This window comes from Crocuta crocuta, unplaced genomic scaffold (assembly GCF_008692635.1).
Source record: "Crocuta crocuta isolate KB4526 unplaced genomic scaffold, BGI_CrCroc_1.0 scaffold258, whole genome shotgun sequence".
Classification (NCBI taxonomy): Eukaryota; Metazoa; Chordata; class Mammalia; order Carnivora; family Hyaenidae; genus Crocuta; species Crocuta crocuta.
Genome location: NW_027532842.1, coordinates 570,750 through 594,693, shown reverse-complemented (window position 1 = coordinate 594,693; position 23,944 = coordinate 570,750). Strand labels below are relative to the sequence as shown.

At 39.8% G+C, this 23,944-nt stretch overlaps 1 protein-coding gene and 1 non-coding gene across 2 annotated transcripts in view; one reads left to right on the top strand and one right to left on the bottom strand.

Moving 5' to 3' along the window:
* USPL1 (ubiquitin specific peptidase like 1) overlaps positions 1 to 13,539 on the top strand; it is a 36,157-nt gene extending 22,618 nt beyond the window's left edge. Inside the window, exons 7-9 of the mRNA XM_077745366.1 lie at positions 3,278 to 3,403; positions 9,040 to 9,197; positions 11,476 to 13,539. Of these exons, the coding sequence (XP_077601492.1) occupies positions 3,278 to 3,403; positions 9,040 to 9,197; positions 11,476 to 13,355 (2,164 nt within the window). The 3' untranslated portion in view covers positions 13,356 to 13,539. The remainder of the gene's footprint in view (positions 1 to 3,277; positions 3,404 to 9,039; positions 9,198 to 11,475) is intronic.
* A 10,172-nt stretch (positions 13,540 to 23,711) lies between these two features.
* Positions 23,712 to 23,785, bottom strand: TRNAN-GUU (transfer RNA asparagine (anticodon GUU)). Its single transcript has one exon. It is a non-coding gene; the product is annotated as a tRNA-Asn (tRNA).
* Positions 23,786 to 23,944: the final 159 nt, after the last annotated feature.

The window sequence follows — 23,944 nt, the reverse complement described above, 5'->3', positions numbered from 1 at the left end:
AAAAAAAAAAAAAAAAATATTTCCTATCTATCTTGAAGTTTCCCCACCATTAAGATTAACAAGAAAAATTTGAGCCACAGAAACTGCAATTGGCTTGCTGCTTTCAACTGTAAGAGTAAAACACCGTGGTTTGCTGGGTTACTAGTAGTTTTCTTTTTCTTTTTTTTTTTTTTAATTTTTTTAATGTTTTATTTATTTCTGAGAGAGAGAGTGAGCCAGCGTGAGCAGGGGAGGGGCAGAGAGAGAGGGAGACAACAGAATCTGAAGCAGACTCCAGGCTCTGAGCTGTCAGCACAGAGCCCGACGTGGGGCTCGAACCCACAAACTGTGAGGTCATGACCTGAGCCGAAGTTGGACGCTTAACCAACTGAGCCACCCAGGCGCCCATACTAGTAGTTTTCTTAAGTGGGGACAAATGGGAAGAGAAGTATATTCCCCCACAACCCCCACTCTGGATTCCCTGCTGAGGTAGAATACTCCTTAGAATTCCTTGAAATGTTATGTGTTTTGTTTGCTCCTCTGTTAGCAACTAGAAACTGATTGAGGCTCTGGGAGTCGGCGGTAGTTCTGGGAAGGACTTAGGCCCTTCCATTCCTCCATGAAAGACCAGCCACCACCAAATCCTCTTGCATATGAGTGGTCTCAGCCTACTTCCCACTTCCCTGATGCCCCGGGTGAGGATTTGAAGGCTCATGATTGACACAAAGTCCTTTTATGCCCTGAGATTGGGACTTGAGAGGAACCATGGAGAAGAAAGCAGCCGACCATTTCTTTTGCTTCCATACACTGACCACATAACAAGAAGAGAAAGTTGGTTTGGGAAGAGGAGTCGGAGAACGTTTTCATCACACATGATACCTTCACTTTGTCCATACATGAGAAAGTTGCTGACTGGCAGTTACCAAATTGGTTCTGTTGGTCATTTATTCAAATTACTATAATAGAGATCAGTACTTCCCTCTTTTCTTAAACTCACCCACTACTAGCAAATTAGAAAATTTGGAGTTAAATTATTAAATAAAATATTTAAAATTAAATAGATTTAAAATTATTAAATAAAAATGTGAGAGAAAACTATTGTTTAGATATTCATTATCTAAATTCAGATCATTTTTGGTATTTAAGAATCGAAGAGAGTCAAGTCTGAGAGAATGTTCTAGGGAATGCAAGCAATAGAACCAGAAGACATTTGTTTTTTTTTTTTACCAGTTGGCTCAAAAGTAGTAAAACAGAGTAAGAATGAGCATTTCACTCACACCTAGGACTTAAATAATTTTCTATAATGAGTATAAGAACAAGTATCTATTTCCTGGTCTTCTATCACTGGTTTATATAAATTATCTAATTTTTCTCCTCATTTGACAGATGTGGAAACTGAACGTTGAAAGGGATAAATAGACACCCAAGGTGACACAGTAGTAAATGGCAAAACTCAGACTTACATTTTCTGGCCTCAGAATTTCCTGCTCACTGTACTATACTCCCTGATCACCACCTGGATTATAAGTATTACAAACCAGCTCAATGATTAAAATCACCTTAATTACAGCTTTTCCAAAATCTACATCTGAGTTGTTTGACCGCTTTTCATTGAGTGTATTTTATGTGCCAGGAACTCAACAGAATTAATCTTTATCCTGGCCAAATTCAGACTAGTTAGTTAGGGAGATAATATATAAACACATATTTGAGGGCCAGTGACTTAGTAATTATTTTGATCTGGGGGCTAGATTAAGTTACTTTGATTACTTTGAAGACAGTGCATTTTGGAGGTGTGTTAAAAAGACTCAGAGGGCTCAGGGGAAAGAAGCCACTGGCCATTTGAGTTTGCTGTTTTCTGGTGGTGTTTTCTTTTTTTTTAATTCCTTTGTTCTAAAAATAAGTAGTTCTAGAGGAAAATCTAAAATTAAGTGGCATTTCATTAAATACATCTTAATATATCATAATTTAAAACTATTTCCACTGAATCTAATGTGAGAATATCCAGCAAACTCATCTGGTTTTGTGCTGCTTTTTTTGTGCCAGTTTAGGATCTTTTACTTGATTTATATTCTGGAGGCAGTTATTTACATAGTCTTTGGAGTCAGACTCCTTGGATTAAAATCTCAAGCCTGTCACTTATCATCTGATATGTAGTCTGTATTTCACTTTCCTCATTTGTAAAATGGGGATAAGAGTAGTATCTGCTGCTTAGGGTGGTTTGGGAGAGGAGCACTTAGCCCAGCTCCCTGCCACACGCATGCATAGTAAGTGCTCGAAAATGTTAGCTGTCATGTGGAACAGGAACATTTATTCGCAGAGGCAAGTCTCTTTTAGAGACTAAAAAATAGGCGCCTTTACTTAACAGTCATCTGTGAGAATTAAGAATTTACTAGAAGTAAGTCATTCCATTTTGTTGATAACTTTATGCTGCTTGCTTTTAAAAATGTTAGCTTCCCTGAGCACTGCTGTATTTGTAATAGCCTGTGCTCATCCCACTTAACGATTGGTCAAGACTTGTTGTTACTGTTTAGGAAAAAAATAGCATCTTTCAGGTAATCAATTGCTCTTTTAAAGGTATTTTTATTAAAGTGAATCAATTGAGAGGTAGTGTACATCTTTAAAAATCATTATAGATGCCTCTTGCTATCAGGTATTTGACTAAAGTGCAAATTTGGAACTTCTGTACCTGTGAAAACAAAATTCTTTCACAACTGGCATTCTAATTTTTTAAACATCAGGAAAATTAAGTTGCATGTGTTCATGATTATATGTTTGGAACTGCCTTTTTTCCTTTTTGGTTGTCAATATGGATAGCCGGATTGTGCATTTTGTAGGTAAGGGGTGAGCTCTTAATACATTTGGAAACGGTGGTTCTCAGCTGAGGGCTGCTTTGTACCTCATGGGACCGTTGGCAGTGTTTGGAGCTAGTGTTTGCTACACTTGGAGGCTGTTACTGGCATCTAGTGGGTAGAGGCCAGGGATGATGTTAAAACATCCCCAGTGCACGAGACAGATGCCTCACAGCAAAGAAATACCCAGTGCAGAATGTCAGTATTGTTCTCGAGAAGCCCTGCCTGTAACATTTGCTTCATCTCACAGCTGAAAAAATCTAGGTGGTTATTGTGGAGAGACTTCACAGAGCGGTTTACTAGGGCTTGGGAGGAACACTGGCATATTAATTTCTCATGTGATATGGGGGAATAGGAAAGTATGAATAAATAAATGAAGGTTTAGGCATTGATTTAAATTAATATAAATGAATTTAAGTTTAAGTTATATGTCTTCTTTATTACAGATACATGAAGAATCTGGTCACCTTTACAAATGTCATCCCTGAGTGGCACCCACTTAATGCTGCCCATTTTGGTCCATGTAACAATTGCAGCAATAAGTCACAGATAAGAAAAATGGTACTGGAAAAGTGAGTTAAAATTGTCTTAACTATTTTTAGAACAAAATGAAGGTGGACTTAACGTGTAGAATTGAAACTGATGACCACAACCTGTTTTTCAGAAGTTTGAGTTATAGGAATTGCCAGAATGTCTGTCTATCAAGAACTCTGGCTGTAAGCAAGCTCCCAGGCAGGGTACTGCTGCACCTGTCTCAGCATGACTGACCCCACTCTACTGGAGCCTTTCTGTCTTTTGCCTTGTTTGTCCTTTAAGGATATTAGTCTTCAGTTTTTGTCTCCTCTGCCAAGTGCCCGGAGTCATTAGAACTCTGGGGTTTCATTAATCTGATTTCAGGAGCTAAGAAGACTCAGAGGTGAACCACAGGCTCATCTGTCTGCATTCCCAGCTTCTCCCAGACCTCAGCCTGCTAATTCTTCATCCCCTTGTAAACTTTCTGCTGCCTTCGAGCAGATATGTTTTTATTATATTTTGCCAGCTTTTCTATTTGCCCACAGCGGGACCACTGGTCAGAATGCTACCAGATGCCCCATATTTTAAGCTCACAGGTCCTAAAATGATAGTCAGCTTGTTTCTCCTCTGTTAATACACTCACACACGCATCCAACCTCTGACCTTTGTGTCTAGTCATCCTCAGTAAGGAGGTATCTGGAGGGATGATGTGATATCATAAAGAACCAGGGGCATTAACCTTTTCTTACCTTTTCTCACACCTTTGGATGTGCCAGGAAATCCCTCAAATCTTTCCTAAAGAGTTGTTTTCATCCAAGTCAGAAGTTCTTGGTTAATCTAATAGTGCCAAGACCTAGAAGAAAAGAGAGTAGTGCCCCTCCTGCCTCCTCTCCTTTAAGCATCCACTTTACTCCTGTAAAGTAGTATTTACTTTGACATTTCAGAACAGTATGCTTATTCTACCTTTATGCAGGCTTCTCCTTTTATAGTAGTGGAGGACTAGGTAGGGCTCCTGCATCAGTTACTGGGCTCCATCTGTTTATAAACTCCCTGTCCTTCCAGCATGATAACAATTTTTATTAAATCTGTACTCCCTATTTTATTATTATAAATATACGAATATTCCTTCTCGAGCCAAACAGTATACATAGTTGTATTTCATTTCTTTTATAACCCCTAAGTTTTCCTGGAATTACTCATTTCCTTGTGTTTTTATTTGCTTTGTTTACATATGTATTGTGAAATTTTTCCAAATTCTTAGAACACCCATTGATAGATTTTTCTAAATACTTAAATGTCTCACAATTTTGGAATCCTCCCCAGCGTTTTTTCTAGAAACCTTTCTTCTGCCACCTTTCATCTTATGCTCCAGTGTTCCGGTCTGTACTGGTTCCTCTCTGAACCTGGTGCACGGGAGCTCTGTATACACTCTCCCTGTCACTCCCCTAGTTGTTAGCCCAGGGCCTTACCCCTCATTCTTCAGTATCTGTTCCCCATCCCCCATCCGTGTTGAGTCTTTCAGGGGTTCTGTGAGGTGTATACGCTTTTCTCATCAGTGTGCCCACTCCACAGCACTCAGGGCCCCCTTCATCCATTCTGTTGAGGTACCACTTTCTGTTTCCCTTTGCTTTTTGCCTTCGGAGTATTTGTTGTTTTCTTCTTTGCTCATGTCTCCTTCCCCCTCTCGGTCCTCTTACCTTTTTCCCCCCCTATTTACTATCATTTGATAGCATATGAATGGAAAAGAAGAGGAACTACTTTAACGGGAAGTCCACAGTCTGTCTTGGTTGTCTGGGGTTTCAAACTTGGAAATTGAAGTGTTGTGGGAGTCTTTTTTGTTCATTCCCTGTCCTTGCTGAGGAGGAGGTGGAAGGCAGCAGGGTGTGGGTATCTGCCATTCCGTACTAGACCACTGGATTGCTTGAGGTTGCCTGGAGTATGTCATTTCATCTGACACTTACACCTGCTTTTTCTCATTCCCCAGCATTGAAGATAAGCTTTTACTCCTATTTTGTTTGATCTGCTAATTGGACACATTGCAACATACAATTTTTAATTATACAAATAAATTGCTTTACTTATATTAGAGATTCAGGCTCTGATCCAGAAATGTATCTAATATAAGTGTTTCAATGTGAAATGTGTTTAGAGTTCTAATGGGCCAGTTTATAAGCCGAATTTATAATTTGCGCGTTTACTATATTCAAAAGTAAATTGAACTAGTGTGTAAAATTTCACTTAAATTTTAAATGACAGGATCTTTATGAAGTCCTCTGTAGTTTTTTTCCTTTGAAATTTATATTCTTTTCTAATTTTTTTAAATGTATGTTTATTTTTTGAGACACAGACAGAGCATGAGTGGGGCAAGGGCAAAGAGAGAGAGAGGGAGACAGAGAATCTGAAGCAGGCTCTAGGCTCTGAGCTGTCAGCTGGTGCGAGGCTTGAGCTCAGGAGCTGCGAGATCATGACCTGAGTCAAAGTCGGACACTTAACCGACTGAGCCACCCAGGTGCCCCTGAAATTCATATTCAGCAAGATTCAACAAATCAAAATTTGTTGTCTAATGGAATCTAGGAACAATTTTAATAGTTTTTAAGGATAACTTAAAAGTAATTAGATCTTGTAATAGTAATTATTGCTATTATGCGTAATTCAACCTGACAGCCAGCATTCTAAAAACTAATAGTGTTGTGAGTTCCCTGAACACCTTATCTCAGGTGATCCACACTCTGATATGTTACCATTAGAAAAAGAGTCCATTGATAAATCAGATGATCTAGCAAGTCCAGATCTGCTACTTTAAGTAGATTGTTTAGGAATTCTATTCAGAGCATGGTGATGTGAGCACCAACTTAGAAGCTGATTTAATTTTACTTTACAGACTCTTGAAACGAACCTCATTACGAGGAGTCTAAGTCACACACTACCCTGGATTGTAATTTGAAAAGCTTATTTATTTAAACTTCAGTTTTAACAGATTTTCTTTTAAAACAACTTTTTAAAAGAAAAAGGGGAGTGATAGGAAAAGGATTAGAGGTTTCTGTTCTCTGCTTGTAGAGCTTATTAAAGTATCATTAAAATACAGTGACTTTGAGACTTTCTTGTCCAGACAGATAAACTGAACCATTCTCTACAAAAGTTTGGGTGGAGTACTGATATATAAAATAGTTAAAATTATGGGTTTTCTTTTTAAGTATACTTTGAGAGAGAGAGAGAGTGCCTGTGTGCATGAGTGAGAGATGTGCAGAGAGTGGGAGAGAGAGAATTCAAAGCAGGCTCCATGCTGGTGAGCGTAGAGCTTGACATGGGGCTCGAACTCACGAACCAGGAGATCATGACCTGAGCCAAAATCCGGAGTTGGACTCTTAACCGATTGAGGTACTCAGGCACCCCCCAACTCTCATTTTTTAATTATATCTGTTTTTACTCATTTTTTTCTTTTCCTTTTTTTTTTTCCCAATTTTTTTTAATGAAGGAGACCCAGAATCCGAAGCAGGCTCCAGGCTATGAGCTGTCAGCACAGAGCCCAACGTGGGGTTCAAACTCACAAACCATGAGATCATGACCTGGGCCAAAGTTGGCACTTAAGCAACTGAGCCACTCAGGCGTGCCTTATTTTTTGTCATAGACTCTGAAAGATGAAATAATTCAGTGATGTAATTAGATCTAAATTGTAATGAGGTTTAAAAATTATATTTGCAGATTTTTTTTTGCCTAAAGCCTGTTATTACAGTTCAGAAATATATATGCACATTGCTAAATTTGCATTTTCTAAAATATGAATTATTATATTACATTAGTTGGGATAAAAATAAATGTCTTGTACTCTGTCTAGGCAATTGGCACAACTGGCTGCTCTTCGTGGGACAGGGACTTGATGTTTCCCTGCTGTCTGTGGGTAGCAGGGCAGTTGGCACAGTTCTCTTGCGCTCCTTTCTTTTTTCTGTTTCTCTCTTTTCCTGAAGGTAGATCCTGCTAGTAGGAGTAGTTCAACTTCAAGTTAGGGAGATGAATGCAGATGGATCTTAGCTTGAAATCTCTTGTGACTCTGATTCCAGTTCTGTTAACCCATCCCGTCTGAGCATCGCCCTTGACCTTCCAGGCATTGTGGGTAGGACAAAGCCTGAGAACAAAATCTATTGCCAGGTTAGGAGTAAAGTTCTACCCTCAGCTAAGAGGCTGGAAATGAGATAAGCTGGGATTATGGGTAGGAGAAACCTGCAACTGTTAGGAGATACTAAAGTCTAGAGACTCAGGAGAGGAAAATAAACTTGAAGAGGAGGGGCATACGCTTTATTTTATCAAATCCAGGATGCCACCATTATAAGTTGTATTGTTTTTTTAAATATGCCATTAAGAAAGAAATACTGACCATTGAACACTTCCCACGTGTAATTCACACTAAGAGGTAGGAAATTTACAAGTTTGTGTAATCTTGGTATCCAGGAGACAGTGTTTTAGTAACTAGCCTCAGAAGAGATCTTGAAAAGATACTAGTACTTAAGGACTCAAGCAGGTGCCTAAAGCCTGCATATCCAGCTGCGAGAACATTATCTGTACTTTCACTGTGGATTGTTGATTCAGAGAGGCACAGTCTTCACATTTTCACATATTTGAAATGGGAGTATATCTAAAAATTGATGGCATGGTAGACTTTAATTGGCAGTTTTCTTTCTTAGTGGTATATTTTATAATCAGTAGTATATAGATATGAAAGAACAAAGGGGGTTAGCATTATAGACAGTTCCGCAGGACTTTTTATTTATAGGTACTTAAATTCTGAAGACTCGATTGTTCCTTTAACAGAATGATCGATGAGATAACATCCTAATTATTCCTTGTCAATCTGAATAATCTGCATTTTGGATATTGATTCCAGTTCATTTCAGCTGAATAAATTTTGATAAGCTAAGTAAGTTTGACAGCTGTTTAAATATTGGGAAAAGAGATATTCGACGTTTTTCTTAAATCATGAGAGCTTTGTTAAATTTAGTTAATTTGAGACCCATCTTTGGGTTCTATTTTCTGGTTTGGCATGTGACTATAATGACAGTGTATTTTTGAAATTATGGGTGTCTTGAAGTTTATAGTGAATCAACCAGTGTGTTAGTTTTCTTCTCTACTTAGGCACAAATTAAACTTCCTAAGTAGAAGTTTTACTTTGATGGACCTCTCCGCTTCCTGAGAAAACAGTGAAATAGGCCAAATTATTAGCATATTAGGGGTTTTTTTTTAATGTTTATTTCAATGTCTTAGGTTGTTACTGTGTTTCACATATTACCTGTCACATCTAACAAAAGTAATTCATTTGGGGCACTAGATGCTCAAGAAAATTCTAAAAGGTCTGGATTTTTCCCTGTGATTTTACAGAATAGTGACGTTACTGTGAAATCTTTAAGCCAAAGCAGCAGTGTGGCTTACAGAGCAATTTTTGTTTAATGGTCTGTGTTAGAGCCTTATTGCATGATGGCTTCCAACTGTCAGTGATACCATTCCAAGAAGGGTTTACTGTCACCAACTTCGTAGCGCGAGTTCTCTGTTTCTAATTAAGGCACACATCTGGAGGTTCTCAAGAAAAATTAGTGCAGTTAGCCTTGAAAGCGTCATGTGTGACTTCCTTGCTTCAGACCATCTTTTGTATAACCTGGCATGGGCATGAAATTTGTTTGACGTTGCTTGCCTTTCTCTCCCACAGAGTATCGCCTATATTCATGTTGCACTTTGTGGAAGGCTTACCACGTGATGACTTGCAGCACTACTCATTTCATTTTGAAGGCTGTCTTTATCAGATAACTTCTGTAATTCAGTACCAAGCAAATAATCATTTTATAACATGGATTTTAGACGCTGACGGTGAGTGTTTAAACCTTTTTCTTTATGATAATAGGCATAGAGGCTAAACTCTAGACTTTTTTTAAAAAGACAGACTTTGTCTTGACCCCTTTCCCTCTCACTTCTTGCCCTTGCCTTTAATTCTGTCCCCTCCTCTCTGTCATTCTGGTTTAGAATCACTCTTGTCTGTCATTGTTTATGTATGGGTGTACACATGCATATGCATATTTCTTTTCTAGATGAAGAACGAGATCATACATTGTTGTTGGTTTATAGTATGCTCTTTTCCACGTACTGTGTTTGCTTTTATTCCATGAGTAATAGGTGGTCAGTATAGAAGAGTGAGTGGTGGCAAATTTTATTTCTTAGATATGTAAACATGCACTTCTTTTAAAAAGAAAATGCATTGCACTGTAAGTTTTTTAATTGAGAATAAAAAATGTGCTTAGTTTACAGTTGTTAGTAATATAAATAAAACATCTATTTCTAAGACTGTTAGACATTACAGACCACGTAGCCTTCTCTCCCTATGAAATAGAATATCTGAAATCCATAATTTGCTAATAGCTATAGTCCAGGTAAAGCCTGTATTTGTTTAAAAAAATTTCTTTAGTGTTTGTTTATTTTTGAGAGAGAGAGCGCGCGCAAGCAGGGGAGGGGTAGAGAGGGAGACCGAGAATCTGAAGCAGGCTCCAGATTCTCTGCTGACAGCTCAGAGCCCAGCGCAGGGCTCGAACTCAGCCGCGAGATCATGACCTAAGCCAAAGTCAGATGCTTGACCGACTGGCCAGCCAGGTGCCTCCTAATGCCTTTATTTAAATAATCTTTTTGAAAGAAGGTTAAATAGAACAGCCCATAAATTTTGCTAGGTTTTTCCTAACATTGCTCTAATATGGTTCAATATTGAGTTTGTTTCTCTCACCGTGTTCACTTTGTCTTAAACAAGATAACTCAGCCCCTTAAACTGTTATATCAGGTAAGAGTTCTTTTGATATTTTCTGTTTTTCCATTTTCTATTATTTGGATACTTCTCATATATGATATTTTCCTCTTGGGATGGTTTAGGTGGATGACACAATAATGTGTTATAAAGCACTTTGCAAACCGAAACTCACATTATAAATAGTATTACCTTAAAATTTTACCCTACTTCAGCATTTGGGGGAAGTGGTTCTCAGTAACATAAAAAAAAAAAAGTTCAATTTTTTACTGCATTCCAGGGGAATCTGAAACCGTCTTCAATTGGTTAGATGGTTTCCAACATATAAAAATCAAACAATTACGTTATAAAAAAGGTCTTGGCTCTTCCCTAGATCGTTGAATCAGTCTCTGAGGATTAGGTACAGATGTGAATCCGGTAATTGTAAATGTGCATGTATGGTAGAAAACCACTGGCATAAACAGACAAGAGAGTCTCAAAAGTTTTAATGGATACAGAAGTAGTAGTAGGTTCAGGTGATTTATAAGGATACATCCGCATAAACTTAGTGAATGGTTTTGTTGGGTTTTTTGTGTGTCTATGGGGGTTAACTCTTCCTTTGTCCTACATTATTTCATTTCCACTTGACAAACGAGAGACTAGAAGCTCAGAAATAAAATAACTAAACACCTAAAAACCCCTGAAGTTTTTGTTTTTTTAATCAGAAAAAAAAAAGAAAATAAGAATTCCAACAAATGTTAGTACTTGAGGTAATAGGCTTCATGAAAACTCATAGATATGGAAAAAAAACCCATTTTCTTCTTTTCCTTTTTTAATGTTTATTTTTGAGAGAGACAGAGAAAGAGCACAAGCAGGGGAGGAGCAGAGAGGGAGACACAGAATCTGAAGCAGGCTCCAGGCCCTGAGCTGTCTGCACAGAGCCCAGTGCAGGGCTTAAACCCACGTACCGCAAGAACATGACCTGAGCTGAAGTCAGACACTTATCCGACTGAGCCACCCAGGCGCCCCAGAAAAAATCCATTTTCTGATGTTGTTGGATAAATTGGACGATATACTGTATTCCAAGTCACAAAAATTAAGTATTTAGACTTCTGTCTTGGTTTTTGTGGGTAATTTAGGAAAGAGTAAACACTATCTCAGTTTTTAAAATTTCCTGCTGTTCATAACTTTTATTATCCAAATAAAGACTTTAGCCTTTGGCAGAAGAAAATGGTGACAGTGATAAGGCCATGTTCTCAAGTGTTCTCCTTTAATGGATATTCAGGGATCTAGCAGGTGAAATGGCCAGAAAAAAAAATTAACCTGGGCTGGTGGGTTTTGAATGTCTAATTTAGTTTATAAACTTTCTCCATCTCCTAGGAACTTGGCTGGAATGCGATGACCTAAAAGGCCTATGTTCTGAAAGGCGTGAGAAATTTGAAGTTCTTGCTTCAGAGATCCATATTGTTATTTGGGAAAGAAAAACATCCAAGATAACAGATGAAGCACCTGCCTGCCTGCCACTTAAAAAGACTAATGGTGAGCATGCTTTTGGTGCTGAGCAAGCAGCCTCTCCAGCGTGGTGTTCTGGGGGTGACGCCGCCTCTGCCGAGCTGTCTGCAGGAACTCTCCCCACCAGTGTGTCATTTGCTCCTAATGCTCTTTCACAGGGTCAAGCTGTAGCTCACGGACAAATAGTTTCCGATCCAGAAGGTTTGGTAGACAACAGTATTTTATCTTTGACATTTGAAGAAATACAGGTTAACTCTGAAAGTTTCCTATTTGAAAATAAACCTGTGGCAGAGAAGGCAGGAGTTGGCAAAACAAAGACTTTGCAGTCACAAGAGTCACTAGTGGCTTCTTTAGTGTCTGGTCCATGTGTTGAAAACCTTACTCAAGACCACTTTATGGGTTTTAAGTTTCCATCTCAAACTGTAAATGCAAGCATGCGGTTTGCACCACCAAGTGCAGAAGACACTGGGATCACTGCGCCTGTGAATAATAGCCCCACTCCTGATCTTACACACAGTGTAAAGCCAGCAGTTGAGGGCACAGTGGCCCAAGAGAAGGACACTTCGTTGAAACCGTTTCCTTCACCAAAGACTGAGCAATTAAAACCCGAACAACAGGGTACATCTCAGGCATCTAATTTGAAGAAAAACGAAACTGCGTCATTTTCAAAACCCGTAACAGCTAAGTCACTACAGAATCCATCTCTGAAAGCAGCTCCAAAGAAACCATTTGTAGGAAGTTGGGTTAAAGGCTTATTAAGCAAGGGTGCTTCTTTTATGCCACCTTGTGTTTCAGCTCGTAACAGGAACACCGTAACTGATTTGCAGCCTTCAGTTAAGGGGGCAAATAATTTTGGTGGCTTTAAAACGAAAGGTGTGAACCAAAAGGCTAACCGGGCATCCAGGAAAGCTAATAAATATGCAGGTAAGCCTCCTACAGTTTGTAACCCTCCACCAAGTCATCCGCCGTCTGGTGGCACGACATCTCCTGTACGCACTAATGTTACTGCTGATTCAGATGTTCTGAAATGTGAAAAGGCCCCCTATGGAGCTCACCACAGTCCCAGCTCCTGTGTAAAAGAAAATGGTGTTTCTTCAGCAAACCATGGAGACTCAGTTGAGGGTCAGATTCATAAGCTTCGTCTAAAACTTCTTAAAAAACTTAAGGCAAAGAAGAAGAAATTAGCTGCTCTTATGTCTTCCCCCCAAAATGGAGAGCTTCCAGGTGAAAAGTTAGAGCCTGTGTCCCATTGCGGGTCTCCAAACGACTGTGAATCAATAGAAGACTTGTTAAAAGAACTCCAATATCAAATTGATACTGCTGTCACTAAATCTGGAGGCACCGCAGTTCCATACAGTAGTCAAAGTCATGAAGAAATTTTAGCAGAACTGTTGTCCCCTACAACTGTTGTCTCAACAGAGCACTCGGAAAGTGGGGAGGCTGACTTTAGGTATTTAGAAATAGGAGGTGACCACATCGCAGCCCCAGTGCCTACTGAATTAAATGGCATTCCCCAGAATACACACCTGAGACAGGACCATAATTACTGTAGCCCCACCAAGAAAAATCAGTGTGAAGTTCAGCCAGAGTCTCTGGCAGATAATGCCTGCGTTAGGACATTGAACTTGGAAAGTTCCATGAAGACTGATATTTTTGATGAGTTTTTTTCCACTTCAACATTAAATTCTTTAGTAAATGACACATTAGACTTACCTCATTTTGATGAATATCTGTTTGAAAGTTGTTGAATGCATGCTATCTTTTTTTAGTTTAATATTTATTATTGCTCTTAGAAAGCTTAATATGTTATTAAGTAGTGTTTATACACTGGCCTTGTCATGAACAAAATGTAAGCTATGGAAGGTTTTACCTTCAGTTCTAACCACAAAGCATGTAATCTGTTTTACAAATTAAAATGATCAGGAATTGGTTTTCCTTGTTTGATTCATTTGGCATTATAGAAGAGTTTTTCAAAATGTTAAAAATGATACGGAGTAGTGCCTAGTTTTTGGCAATTTTTACATTTGGGTATATTAAATACCTACATTTTAATTTTCGGTTATACCAGTTCAAGAAAAACACTAGTTTGTACAAACTTAAGCCATTGTACATGGGATATGAATGTGTGACTGTTTGGTAATGGTTCTGTGGTCATAGAAGACCCTAAGCCTGTTTCTTATACCAGTCAAGTGCTGTGGAATATAAACCTCCCCCATACAACTTTCCTTCTTCTCCTTTCCTTCTTCCTTCTACTTAGGATGGCAGGAACCTTGTTACTAGAACGTTAAGTAATGTTACATGATCAATAAGTGATCTCTAACAGGAAAGTAATCTATTTTTGTGTTGATAGTCAAAAAGTTCATGTTATAATACATCTCATATTTTTCCCAACATTTACTTCTGCAAGCAAAGTTGGACACCATCCAACAGTTGTTTTAGGGAGAAAATAATAACCAAGTACTTCTAAAGCTTGCTGTATGTTATGTTCCGTTTTATATGAAACACTAATTCATTTAAACCCCAACATTTCTGGGCCGCCTTAGTGGCTCAGTCTGGTGAACGTCCAATTCTAGATTTCGGCTCAGGTTGTGATCTCTTGGTTTGTGAGTTCAAGCCCCACATTGGGTTCTGCACTGGTGGCATGGAGTCTGCTTGGGATTCTGTCTCCTCTCTGCCTCTCCCTTCCTCATTTGTGCACACTCTCTGTCAAAATAAACTTTAAAGTAAAAAAAAAAGAAAACACCACAACGTTTCTGTGAGCGAGCTACTTTTATCACATTTAACCTAAAGAAACAGCACAGAGCTTAGTAAATTGTACGGCTGGGTAGTGTGGTTACTACAGCCACTAGAAGCATATGTCCACCTGTCAGGGGTCATTTAAAGTTTGGATGCTTAAACAGCACCACTGCAGTAGTGATTGGAGTTACTAGGAGTAGTTCCTAAGCTTTTAAGGGTGGTAGTCTGGGGATAGAGTACTGAGGGACTCAGCACTTCACGAGTGATTTGTCCAATTTGCTTTCAGTCCCCTCCCCCGGCCCCCATTTTTTGGTTACACAAGTACTGCATGTTTATTGTCAGGAGAAGCTTGGACATGCAGAAATATACAAAGATTCTGGATCCTTTATTTTTATGCTTCGTGGTAGTAACTGAACATTTTCATATTTGTATACAAATAGACTTTTTTTTAATGTTTTTTTTATTTATTTCTAGGAGAGAGAGATGGAGAGACAGTGTGAGCAGGGGAGGGTCAGAGAGAGAGGGAGTCACAGACTCTGAAAGAGGCTCCAGGCTCTGAGCTGGCAGTCAGCACAGAGCCCGACGCGGGGCCCGAACTCACGAACCGCGAGATCATGACCTAAGCGAAAGTCGGACGCTTAACCGACTAAGCCACCCAGGCACCCCTGTATACAAATAGACTTTAAAAATTTTATTTTACCTGTTTGTACAATCTGTTTTAATGTTTAATGAGCATTTTTTTTCATCTTACAGCTTTGGCAACTTTCGGAGAACTCCATTATGTTATGTATTATGGATTATCATTGTTTTACCAATCTTGAGATTTCGAGGTGATTTGCACTGTTCTGTTATTATTAATTCTGCCACAACAGTTATTGTTAAGTTTTTGTACAGATCCAGGCCTTATTTTCTGGGAGTGGAATTGCTAGGTCAAAGGATATGCATTTGTAAAGTCTTACTGTTGGTGGGGTTGGCTTTCCTGAATCCTCACCAACACCAAATAGTAGCATTGAGGCGGCAAAAAAACCTTGGCCTTTTTTTTTTTTAAACGTTTCCATGATTACTAATGAGGTTGACTATAACTTTATTTAACGTTATATACTTATGATTTTATTGGCCAGTTGACTTTCTCCAAGAAATTGCTTATTCATCCCTGTAATTAATTAATCATTTGAATATTTCTAGATTTCTGCTAGGTACCGGTGTTGTAAACCTCAGAGATAAAGCAGTAAAAAAAGAAATTGTTGCCCTTTAGAAGGCACTTGACTTCTAAACAAGGAAATAAATATATCATGCTAAGTGGTAATGACTGTTGGATTGTCCCTTGTGGTGGTTCTCTTCTGAAAAGTTGCCATGAGCATTCCATGAACATGAAGTACTGAACCACTGCTCCTAAGGGAATTGCAAGGTTAGGTTCCTGGGAGCCTCTGATTGCAACATTATTGTCCACTGATCAGCAAATAACCTTGTTTTTTGTGTGCTTCTGTTTAAAGACGACTTATGTAATATATATTGTTGGTTCATTCCCATAGAGTACAAGGCCAACAGCACTGTAAGTGATGCCTGAATGAAGCTTATCTAACACATGTGTTTTTTCCATTAGGCATGTCACATCTTTCTTGTGCTTAGCAACATCAGACAGCAGTTTAATACTACACTTGAGGTCCATTTTAAACAGTGAAATCACCAAAAACAAGAGTAAAAGGTGTGGCACTAGATCTACTGTAAAAAGGACACTTAGAGCATGAGAACTGAATCAAGGCAGAGTGTTGCCTGTTAGACCTCACCTGGAGTCATATGTGTTAGGCAACTCTGGGTGTCCATAATAACCACATTGTAAGTGTTGACTCTTAAGGTTACAAATCTTAGCATGTAGGCAAAATCACAAACACAGAATAAGTGAGGGTGCTTGGCGTGATTGAGGAGTGGGAAAAGTCCAGTGTGGTTGAGCAGAGAGAAAGGGAAAGATTTAAAACATGAGATGAAGGGGGTTGGCAGAAGGCAGTTTTTGTATGGTTTTGTGGCCCATAGTGAAGACCTTGTTTACGCTTGAGAATAATGGAAGCCACTGGCAAGTTTCAGGCAAGGGCAGAATATCTAGTCTTAGAATCAAAAGGATCCCTTTTGATTGCATAGAGAATGTCTACAGCCGGTCAGAGTAGGAGCCATAATCTGTTACAGCTTCCCCAGAGTTTAGGGTGATCGCTGTGGAGGTGTTAAAAAGTAGCTGGATTACTGTTGCATTTCAAAAGTAGAGCCAACAGGATGTGTTGATGGGTTAGATGTGGGGCAGAAAGAGGAGTCAGAGACCAGTCTCAGGTTTTGTTGCCTGAGCAGATGGGTCATGCTATCAACTGAGATGGGACAGACTTGGGAAGGAAAAAATTTAAAGGAAAACATTCATTCATTCCATTTTAAATGTATGTAAGGTTCCCATTAAGCTTTCAAGTGGAGATAATCTAATAGGAAGATGGGTGTGCAATGCTGGGGCTCAAGAGAGGCAGATATTTACTCAGGAATTACAAATATGTAAATCGTATTTAATGTCCCAATAAAGAATGGAGAGTCATTTAGGGAGTTAAAATAGCTCTGGGGAACAGGAGGAGCCATGGAAGGGAGATGAGCCTGGTGTCCTGAAAATCAAGGGAAGAAAGCATTTTTTTGAGACAGAGCGATGCTGATCTGTCAGATGCTGCTGAGAAGCAGCGTAAGGTGAGGACTGAGAATTGATCATTGGCTTTGGTAATTGGAAAGTCTTTGGTAACTTGGTGAGGACAGTTCAGTGGAGTTGGGACAAGTGTGAGTAGGCTCATGAGAGAAGGGATTGAAAGTGCAGATAGAGACCTACTCTTTTTGAAACATTCACATGGTGCCTGGTGAGGGAGTGTGGGATCAAGATTTTTGTTAATGTCTTTAAGATGGGAGATGTCATAGTATGTGTGTGTGGACCCGAGGCTTCGTTGGAGAGAGACAAATGGATGTTGTAGGTGAGAAGAGTGATGGTTGCCACAGTAAGTTTCTCCAGGGCTGGGATTCCAGTATATAAAAGGAGATGTGACCTTACTAGCTAGAAGAGTTTATCCTTTTTATTTTTTTAATGTTTATTTTTGAGAGAGAGAGGGGAGGGGCATAGAGGATCTGAAGCGAGCTCCTCGCCAACAGCAGAGAACCCAATGTGGGGCTTGAACCCGCGAATTGCAAGATCATCACCTGAGCTGAAGTTGAATGCTTACCTGAGCTACCCCGGCGTCCTCAAGTTTATCCATTTTAATACTAGAGTCGACAAAGTATATGGGTACAGATATTAGGAGATGTGATGCTTGGAGAATGAAGAACGTCACATTTTTCTTTTCTGAGGGATACAGTAATATTACCAGCTGAGAGTATGAGGGGTAGGGGAGTTGAACATTGAATAAGAGAGGTTAGAATTTTTAGTCTTGAGAGCTAATTGAACAGGGACATGGCAGTAGGCTCACGGGCGTACTGAGAACCCACCAGAGGTTTATGGCCGTAAGTTTAACTGAAATGACCCAAGGTGGTTGTTTTTTCTCTAGTCACATTTACTGCTCAGGACAGAAAGAGTAGATGAGAAGTTGGATCCAGCCAAGGTTAGAGGTATTGCCAGGTAAACGGGACAGAGGAGAAAAGGAATTAAGGTTTTATGTAAGGAAAATTATTATAATGATGTGATAAGGAGGGATGTAGGGACATAGGACAGGCGGTGATCATTTAAAAAGTGGTGGCAGATCTTGGTGGCTTGGAGGTGGATTCAAAGAATGCCAGAGTGGGACTAGTGGAGGAAGTAAGAAAGCAGTGTGCTTGAAACTGAGCTTTTGGGAACAGTGCAGTTACTGGCAATGACAAGGTCTGAAGCGTGACAAGGGAAGTGTATGGCCAAGGTTGGATGACAAGTCCATGAAAAGTGAATAAAGGAATCAGGAGGCCAGGATGGTATTCCGAGATAGTTTTGGTGGAAGGCAAAGTCATTTAAGTGGCAGCAGGAGTCCTGGTGGGAAGTATGCAGGAAGCCAGGAGCTCAAATCCTTAAGGAAAGACGGACTACTGTGAAAATGGCTGCTGGCAGCAAAGGAGCAGCGTGGGTGGTTCAGTCTAACGGTCTGTGCTTCAAAGGCACTGGAGGGTTATAGTGAAGAGGGGCAGCAGTGAAAAAGCGACTAGGGGAAATCGGATAGAAATTTTACATTCTATAGTCTTTTTGGTATTCTGTTTTAGCAAGGTCATTTTCACACCCCAAATATACAAATATTTACATGTGTCTTATGGTAAAACTAGGTTTTTTTTAATTTTCTTTTTCTTTCTTTTCTCTCTCTCTCTCTTTTGGTCATGAATCTTCAATTCTTTTGGAATGTATTTTGATGTGCTGCACTGAAGTTTTTCTGCCCCAATAGTAAATTTGTTTGAACACGACTTGCTGAATCAACTTACTATTCTTAAACCATTCCGAGTACACCATTCACCTGTGTTTCATATTATATCTAACAAATGTTCCCTTCCTGTAGTAGGTTGAGGGGGGGGAAATGGTGCTCAGTGATAGAATACCAATTAAACAGTGTAAATCTCAATTTTCCAGAAGAAAATAGGCTAGGAGGAAAGTCTATTAAATTTCAACTGGTTTTTCTTCCGGTTAACATTATTATAATAATGTACTCCGCAAGTCAGAAACACTATGAAAAGTGGAAGGTACAACTTATTAGAGCTTTTTGTTCTGTTTTTATTTGCTTCCAGTTGTAATGAGATATAACCTACCCACATCTCTGCATAAGCTTAAGGTGTACAGCATAATGCTTCAACTTACAATCACAGAAATGATTTAAATTTAGTTAACTTTAGAGTTCTACTGGGTACCACAAATACAAACAACACAAAATGGACTGCTTCTCCAAACACAGCCTGGGGGCCAGAAGACATTGATCAGTATGAGTGATGGCAGAGGATGGCAAGGAATGGTGGGATCCATCTGGCAGATTAGAGAAAGCATCCCAAGATGTCACATTTAAACTAATGACTTCATTCTGAGCAGTTTCCAGAGGCAGCCCCTCCCGTGGGTGCCTATAAAGAGTCACCATAGTTGGTCGGCTCTGAAACAGGCCTGCCCAGTGAGCTTCTCTGTGACTGTCTTTCTGATTTTCGCTTTTGAGCACTAGGGGCTCCACACCCCTTCTCCCCAGCCACTGTCTCCTCAGGAAGCCATAGAGGAGGCCAAGGGGGCAGAATGGCATGCCGGGTTGTTTTTAATTAAAGCAGATTCATGAAAAGGGGCTTATCAACTTCTGCAACATAGCAAAAGTCCTCAATTGACCACAAATCCAGGACTGGAGACGTTTAAAATACAGTAATCAGGAGTTGAAATGTAACCACAGAAGCAAGAGGTCATCAAGAGAAAAGGAACCTGTGAAATACTTCACATCTCAAAATGGAAGTTCATTTTCTGTTTGGTTATTGCAGGGACTTAATAGCTTGGTAAAACACCCTTCCTGCCAACCTTCTCTTTATTATACCTTCCCAACAAGCTTGGAGGCAGAGATCATCGAAGTATGCTGAGGAGGTTCAAGTGTCTGCAACATACCAGATACTTACTGCTCCCCCAGCCCTAAGGCAATGTAAACCAGGCCAATTCAGCAGTATGGGAAAATGTTTTCAGTTGTAAACTGATGTCCCTGCTGGCTATGAAACTTGTGGTTACAGTAAAGAACCTCCATGCTTGATGATTAATGAAGAAATTCTATATTTCAAACTTCAGTTCTATGTTGAGTTATATCCAATGTAGATTTTCACCTCTGTAGTTTACATTCTAGTGAATTCCAATGATCAGACTAGCCTGTACTCTAGTATTAAAGTGAATATATTGTTCAATTAGGTATAAACACCACTATGCTCACACACATGTATGATAATCTATAATAATCGACTTCCTGGTTTAGTACTAAGGTAGTTGAGTGTGTATTTGATTTACTTTGTCACTTTATCTTAGGGAATAACTAGTTTGAGTCCTCTGTGGCAGACAGTAATTTCTGTTCTGTTTTTACTAAAAAGAAAAAAAAAACAATGAAGAATGGTTCAATTCCTAGAAGGGGGTAATAAAATATGACAGTTTGCTGGATGTCATTAAATAACTTGCAGGGAAAGAAATACAAATTGGTATCTGCTGCTGTTGTAAAACCCTACAGAAGCAGCCCTGAAAAGATCAATATAGTAAAGTCCTTCACATCAAATCTTGCAGATTATAAAGATAAGGTATTAAGTGTTAAAACCCCAAAGCAGCTTTTTTGTCTGAAGTCATTTATTATTAATTTTACATATCTACTTAATTGCTCAGCAAAACAAAGAAAAAAAATTGGTTTCTTTGTGGTTTGTCTATAGTATTAGACTATTCTAGTTCTCTGTATTACCTTAAAAGCTTCAATTTAGTAATTTTTCAATCCCTAAAACACTTTGGATTTGACACACTTCATAACCTTTATCACTAATTAGAATACAAATACAATAACTACAAGGCCAGGCCTTTAAAATCTGAGGACCAGAACTCTGCTCCAGACTCTGACTTCCTTGGACACTGTAAATAATTTTTTTTTCTGTGAATGTGTACATTCTGGGGAGAGGGTCCTTAGCTTTCAGATCTTTACAATGTTCCGTAGACCCTTTAAATAGTCTCTTGGAAAATTTATCTTAAATGAAGTTTAACTTAAAATGAATTTAAAATTAAAAAATGAAGACCGAGGTGCACCCAGGTGGCTGAGTTCGTTACGCACCTGACTTGGGCTCAGGTTATGATATGTTCATGGATTCAAGCCCCGAATCAGGCTCCGTGCTAGTGCTCGCTCTCGCTCTCTCTCGCTCGCTCTCTCCCTCTCTCTCCCCCCCTCCTCAACACATGCGCACACGCACTCTCTCTCTCTCAAAATAAAGCTTAAAAAAAAATGAAGATTGATTCTGCACTGGCTTTTAGGTGAACTCCATGGTGGAGAACCAGCCACAAGTAAGGTAAGCTGAAAGTACGGGCAATTTATAATTTCTCTAATTTCAAGATTTCTTTAAGACCCCTCCAAATTCCCAGCATCAAGCAACACTACCACCATTTCCTGGGTCACCCAAGCTGTAAATGTAGGAATGACCCTCCACACTTCCCTCCTGTTTCAGTGTCTAAGACTTTCCAGTCTTCCCTTGAATTACATCCTTCATTCCAGACCCACCTCAGTGCCTCTCCTTTGAAATTTAATTGCCTCTTAATTGTTCCCTGATCTCTTATTTCCCCTATTCTGTTCCCAGACCAACCGTCAAAAATAAATTTCATTATGTCCTGAAACAGAAACCTTTAACAGTTACTCCCCTACTTTATAGGGTAAAGTCTAGCCTCATCCTTTGGTCTTCAGGGCCCTTCCGAAAGCTAAGAACATTTTCAGTGCACTCTTTTTAAGTACATTTGTTCCATATTCTGGTTATGCTCATCTCCTACCCACCCTCATCTTGTCTCCAAATTTTGCCAGCTTTAAATAGCTCTCCCCTGCCTTCTGTCCTGTCCAGATCTTTCAGGGTTGTTTGAGATCCTCCATGGAGACACAATCCAGCCTTCGCTGTGTTGTTGACTTCCTCCTTCGCTGCCTGGGAACATTTTTCTGTGGCCCTCATGCCTGACACTTCACATATGCATTTTTATCTGTGTATCCATCTCTGTTAATCACATACTCTGAGAAGGCAGGGCACTCTTCTGTCCTGAGCATATGCTATGTGACAGGCCTGTGCTAAATGAGCAAACAATGTGGATAAAGTCACTACACTCAAGGGGTTCATATTCTAGTGTAAGTGACAACTCCCTGGTTTCAGGGTAGTGTGATGAATGAATGAAGGAGGGGCATCTAACTCAGAGGCAGCATCAGTGGGAGGCTTCCCTGAGAAGGAAACTCCTCTGGGGATATTACCCAGGTAAGTACAGAGGAGGTGGCGACTGGCACAGGAAAGACACTGGGGGGGTGGGGGGTACAAGGCAGCATGGGCTGTTGAAGGAACTCCTGGTAAATGCAGAGAACCACTAGAAGTTTTCTTGCAGGAGCACGGTAGGAGACAAGACCGTGGATCATGAAAGCCTCTGTGTGTTAAGCTCAAGAATTTGAACTATATCTTGAAGGGAAACGTTTGGAATCTAAAATCATCATTAAGAACAAAATGGTCTTTCCCCTCAAGGAGCTTACAACCTAGTATAAATACAATCAGCTTAAACCAGAAGGATACGCTTTCCAAGGCCCCATAACTTAAATATTTGCAAATATTATGCCTTCTTCATCTTGAAATGTTAAACTAGATTTGGACAGCATATAAATGATCTTATGACCTAATTGCCTCCTCTTTTCTTGTTTCCACTGTATCCATAAGTATGAGGGGAAAGTTTGGAATTGGGGGTAGGAGGCTACTGTTTAATCTGCCTGAAATTCTACAAGTGCAACACTGTGTCTCCTTTTTTAGGATATTTTATTATCAACAATTATTTGATAAAAAAATTATCAGCCAGCATTTGCCAAGGCATTTTCTAAAAGACAGCCGAGTGACTTCTTCGAGTCTCTAAATTCTGTCCAGGAAAAGTACATTCCAGAGACAAAGCTCCCACCATATGACCTCAATCTTGGCAGGAATGAATTATAGCATCACGTTATCGTATTATCGTGTGGTTCTCTATCTTTATAGAAAGTCTTATGTGAACCATCTGCTTGAAAAGATCTATATCTTCTGAGACCAGAGTTGAAAACAAGTCATTCGAAACCTTTCGACAAGAACTCATACAATTTCTGCCTGAGTTTAATTTCAGGGAAAATTGTGACAGCACTCTAAAGCAAACATTAACACCTTTGCCTAGGTTCAAGTCCATTGTCCAAAAGCTGTAACAGAGCTTCATTTAGCAGACAGTTACGTGGGGGTGATTATGCCCCCACATACTTTTTAGGTGACTTCCCTTGCATATTTTCATCGAACTTCTGGCCATAGATAAGGCAGTACTGAATAAGTATATTTACTTTCTGGTGGTATCAGATTTTCCGAGAGAAACTCACTAGCCAAGGGCAATTACTTTTCCCCATTACAATAACGGTTGTAGAAGCACAATCTTGGGCAGGTCTCCCAAAGAATGTGTGTAGATTTCCCTTGTATATATTTACATACAGCGGAACTGAATTATCAAGCGACCAGCTGCTAGTCCAGACGCAGAGTCCCCCTTAGATCCACCCCGCTAGGCCACAAATCCTGAGAGGACAGGTCTTCCTCCATCCTAGAAGTATGGTGGCACCGTTTGATTAAAAATCTCAGGCTTGCCGTTTTAAAATTAATCCGTATTGATATCGTCTCAGGAAAACAAGCACTGCCGTCCCTGGGTGGGCTCGAACCACCAACCTTTCGGTTAACAGCCGAACGCGCTAACCGATTGCGCCACAGAGACCTTGCTGCTAAATGTGCCGCGCGGTGTGTACAGATTTCCGCGACCGCAGAGGCTCTCGCCGCCCGGGGCGTCGCCGCACAAGCCAGGCAGAGAGCGCGCGGAAGAAGCGGCGGGAGGGGCCGAGGCTCTGGGGCCCGGGGCGGGGGCGGGAGGGTAGAG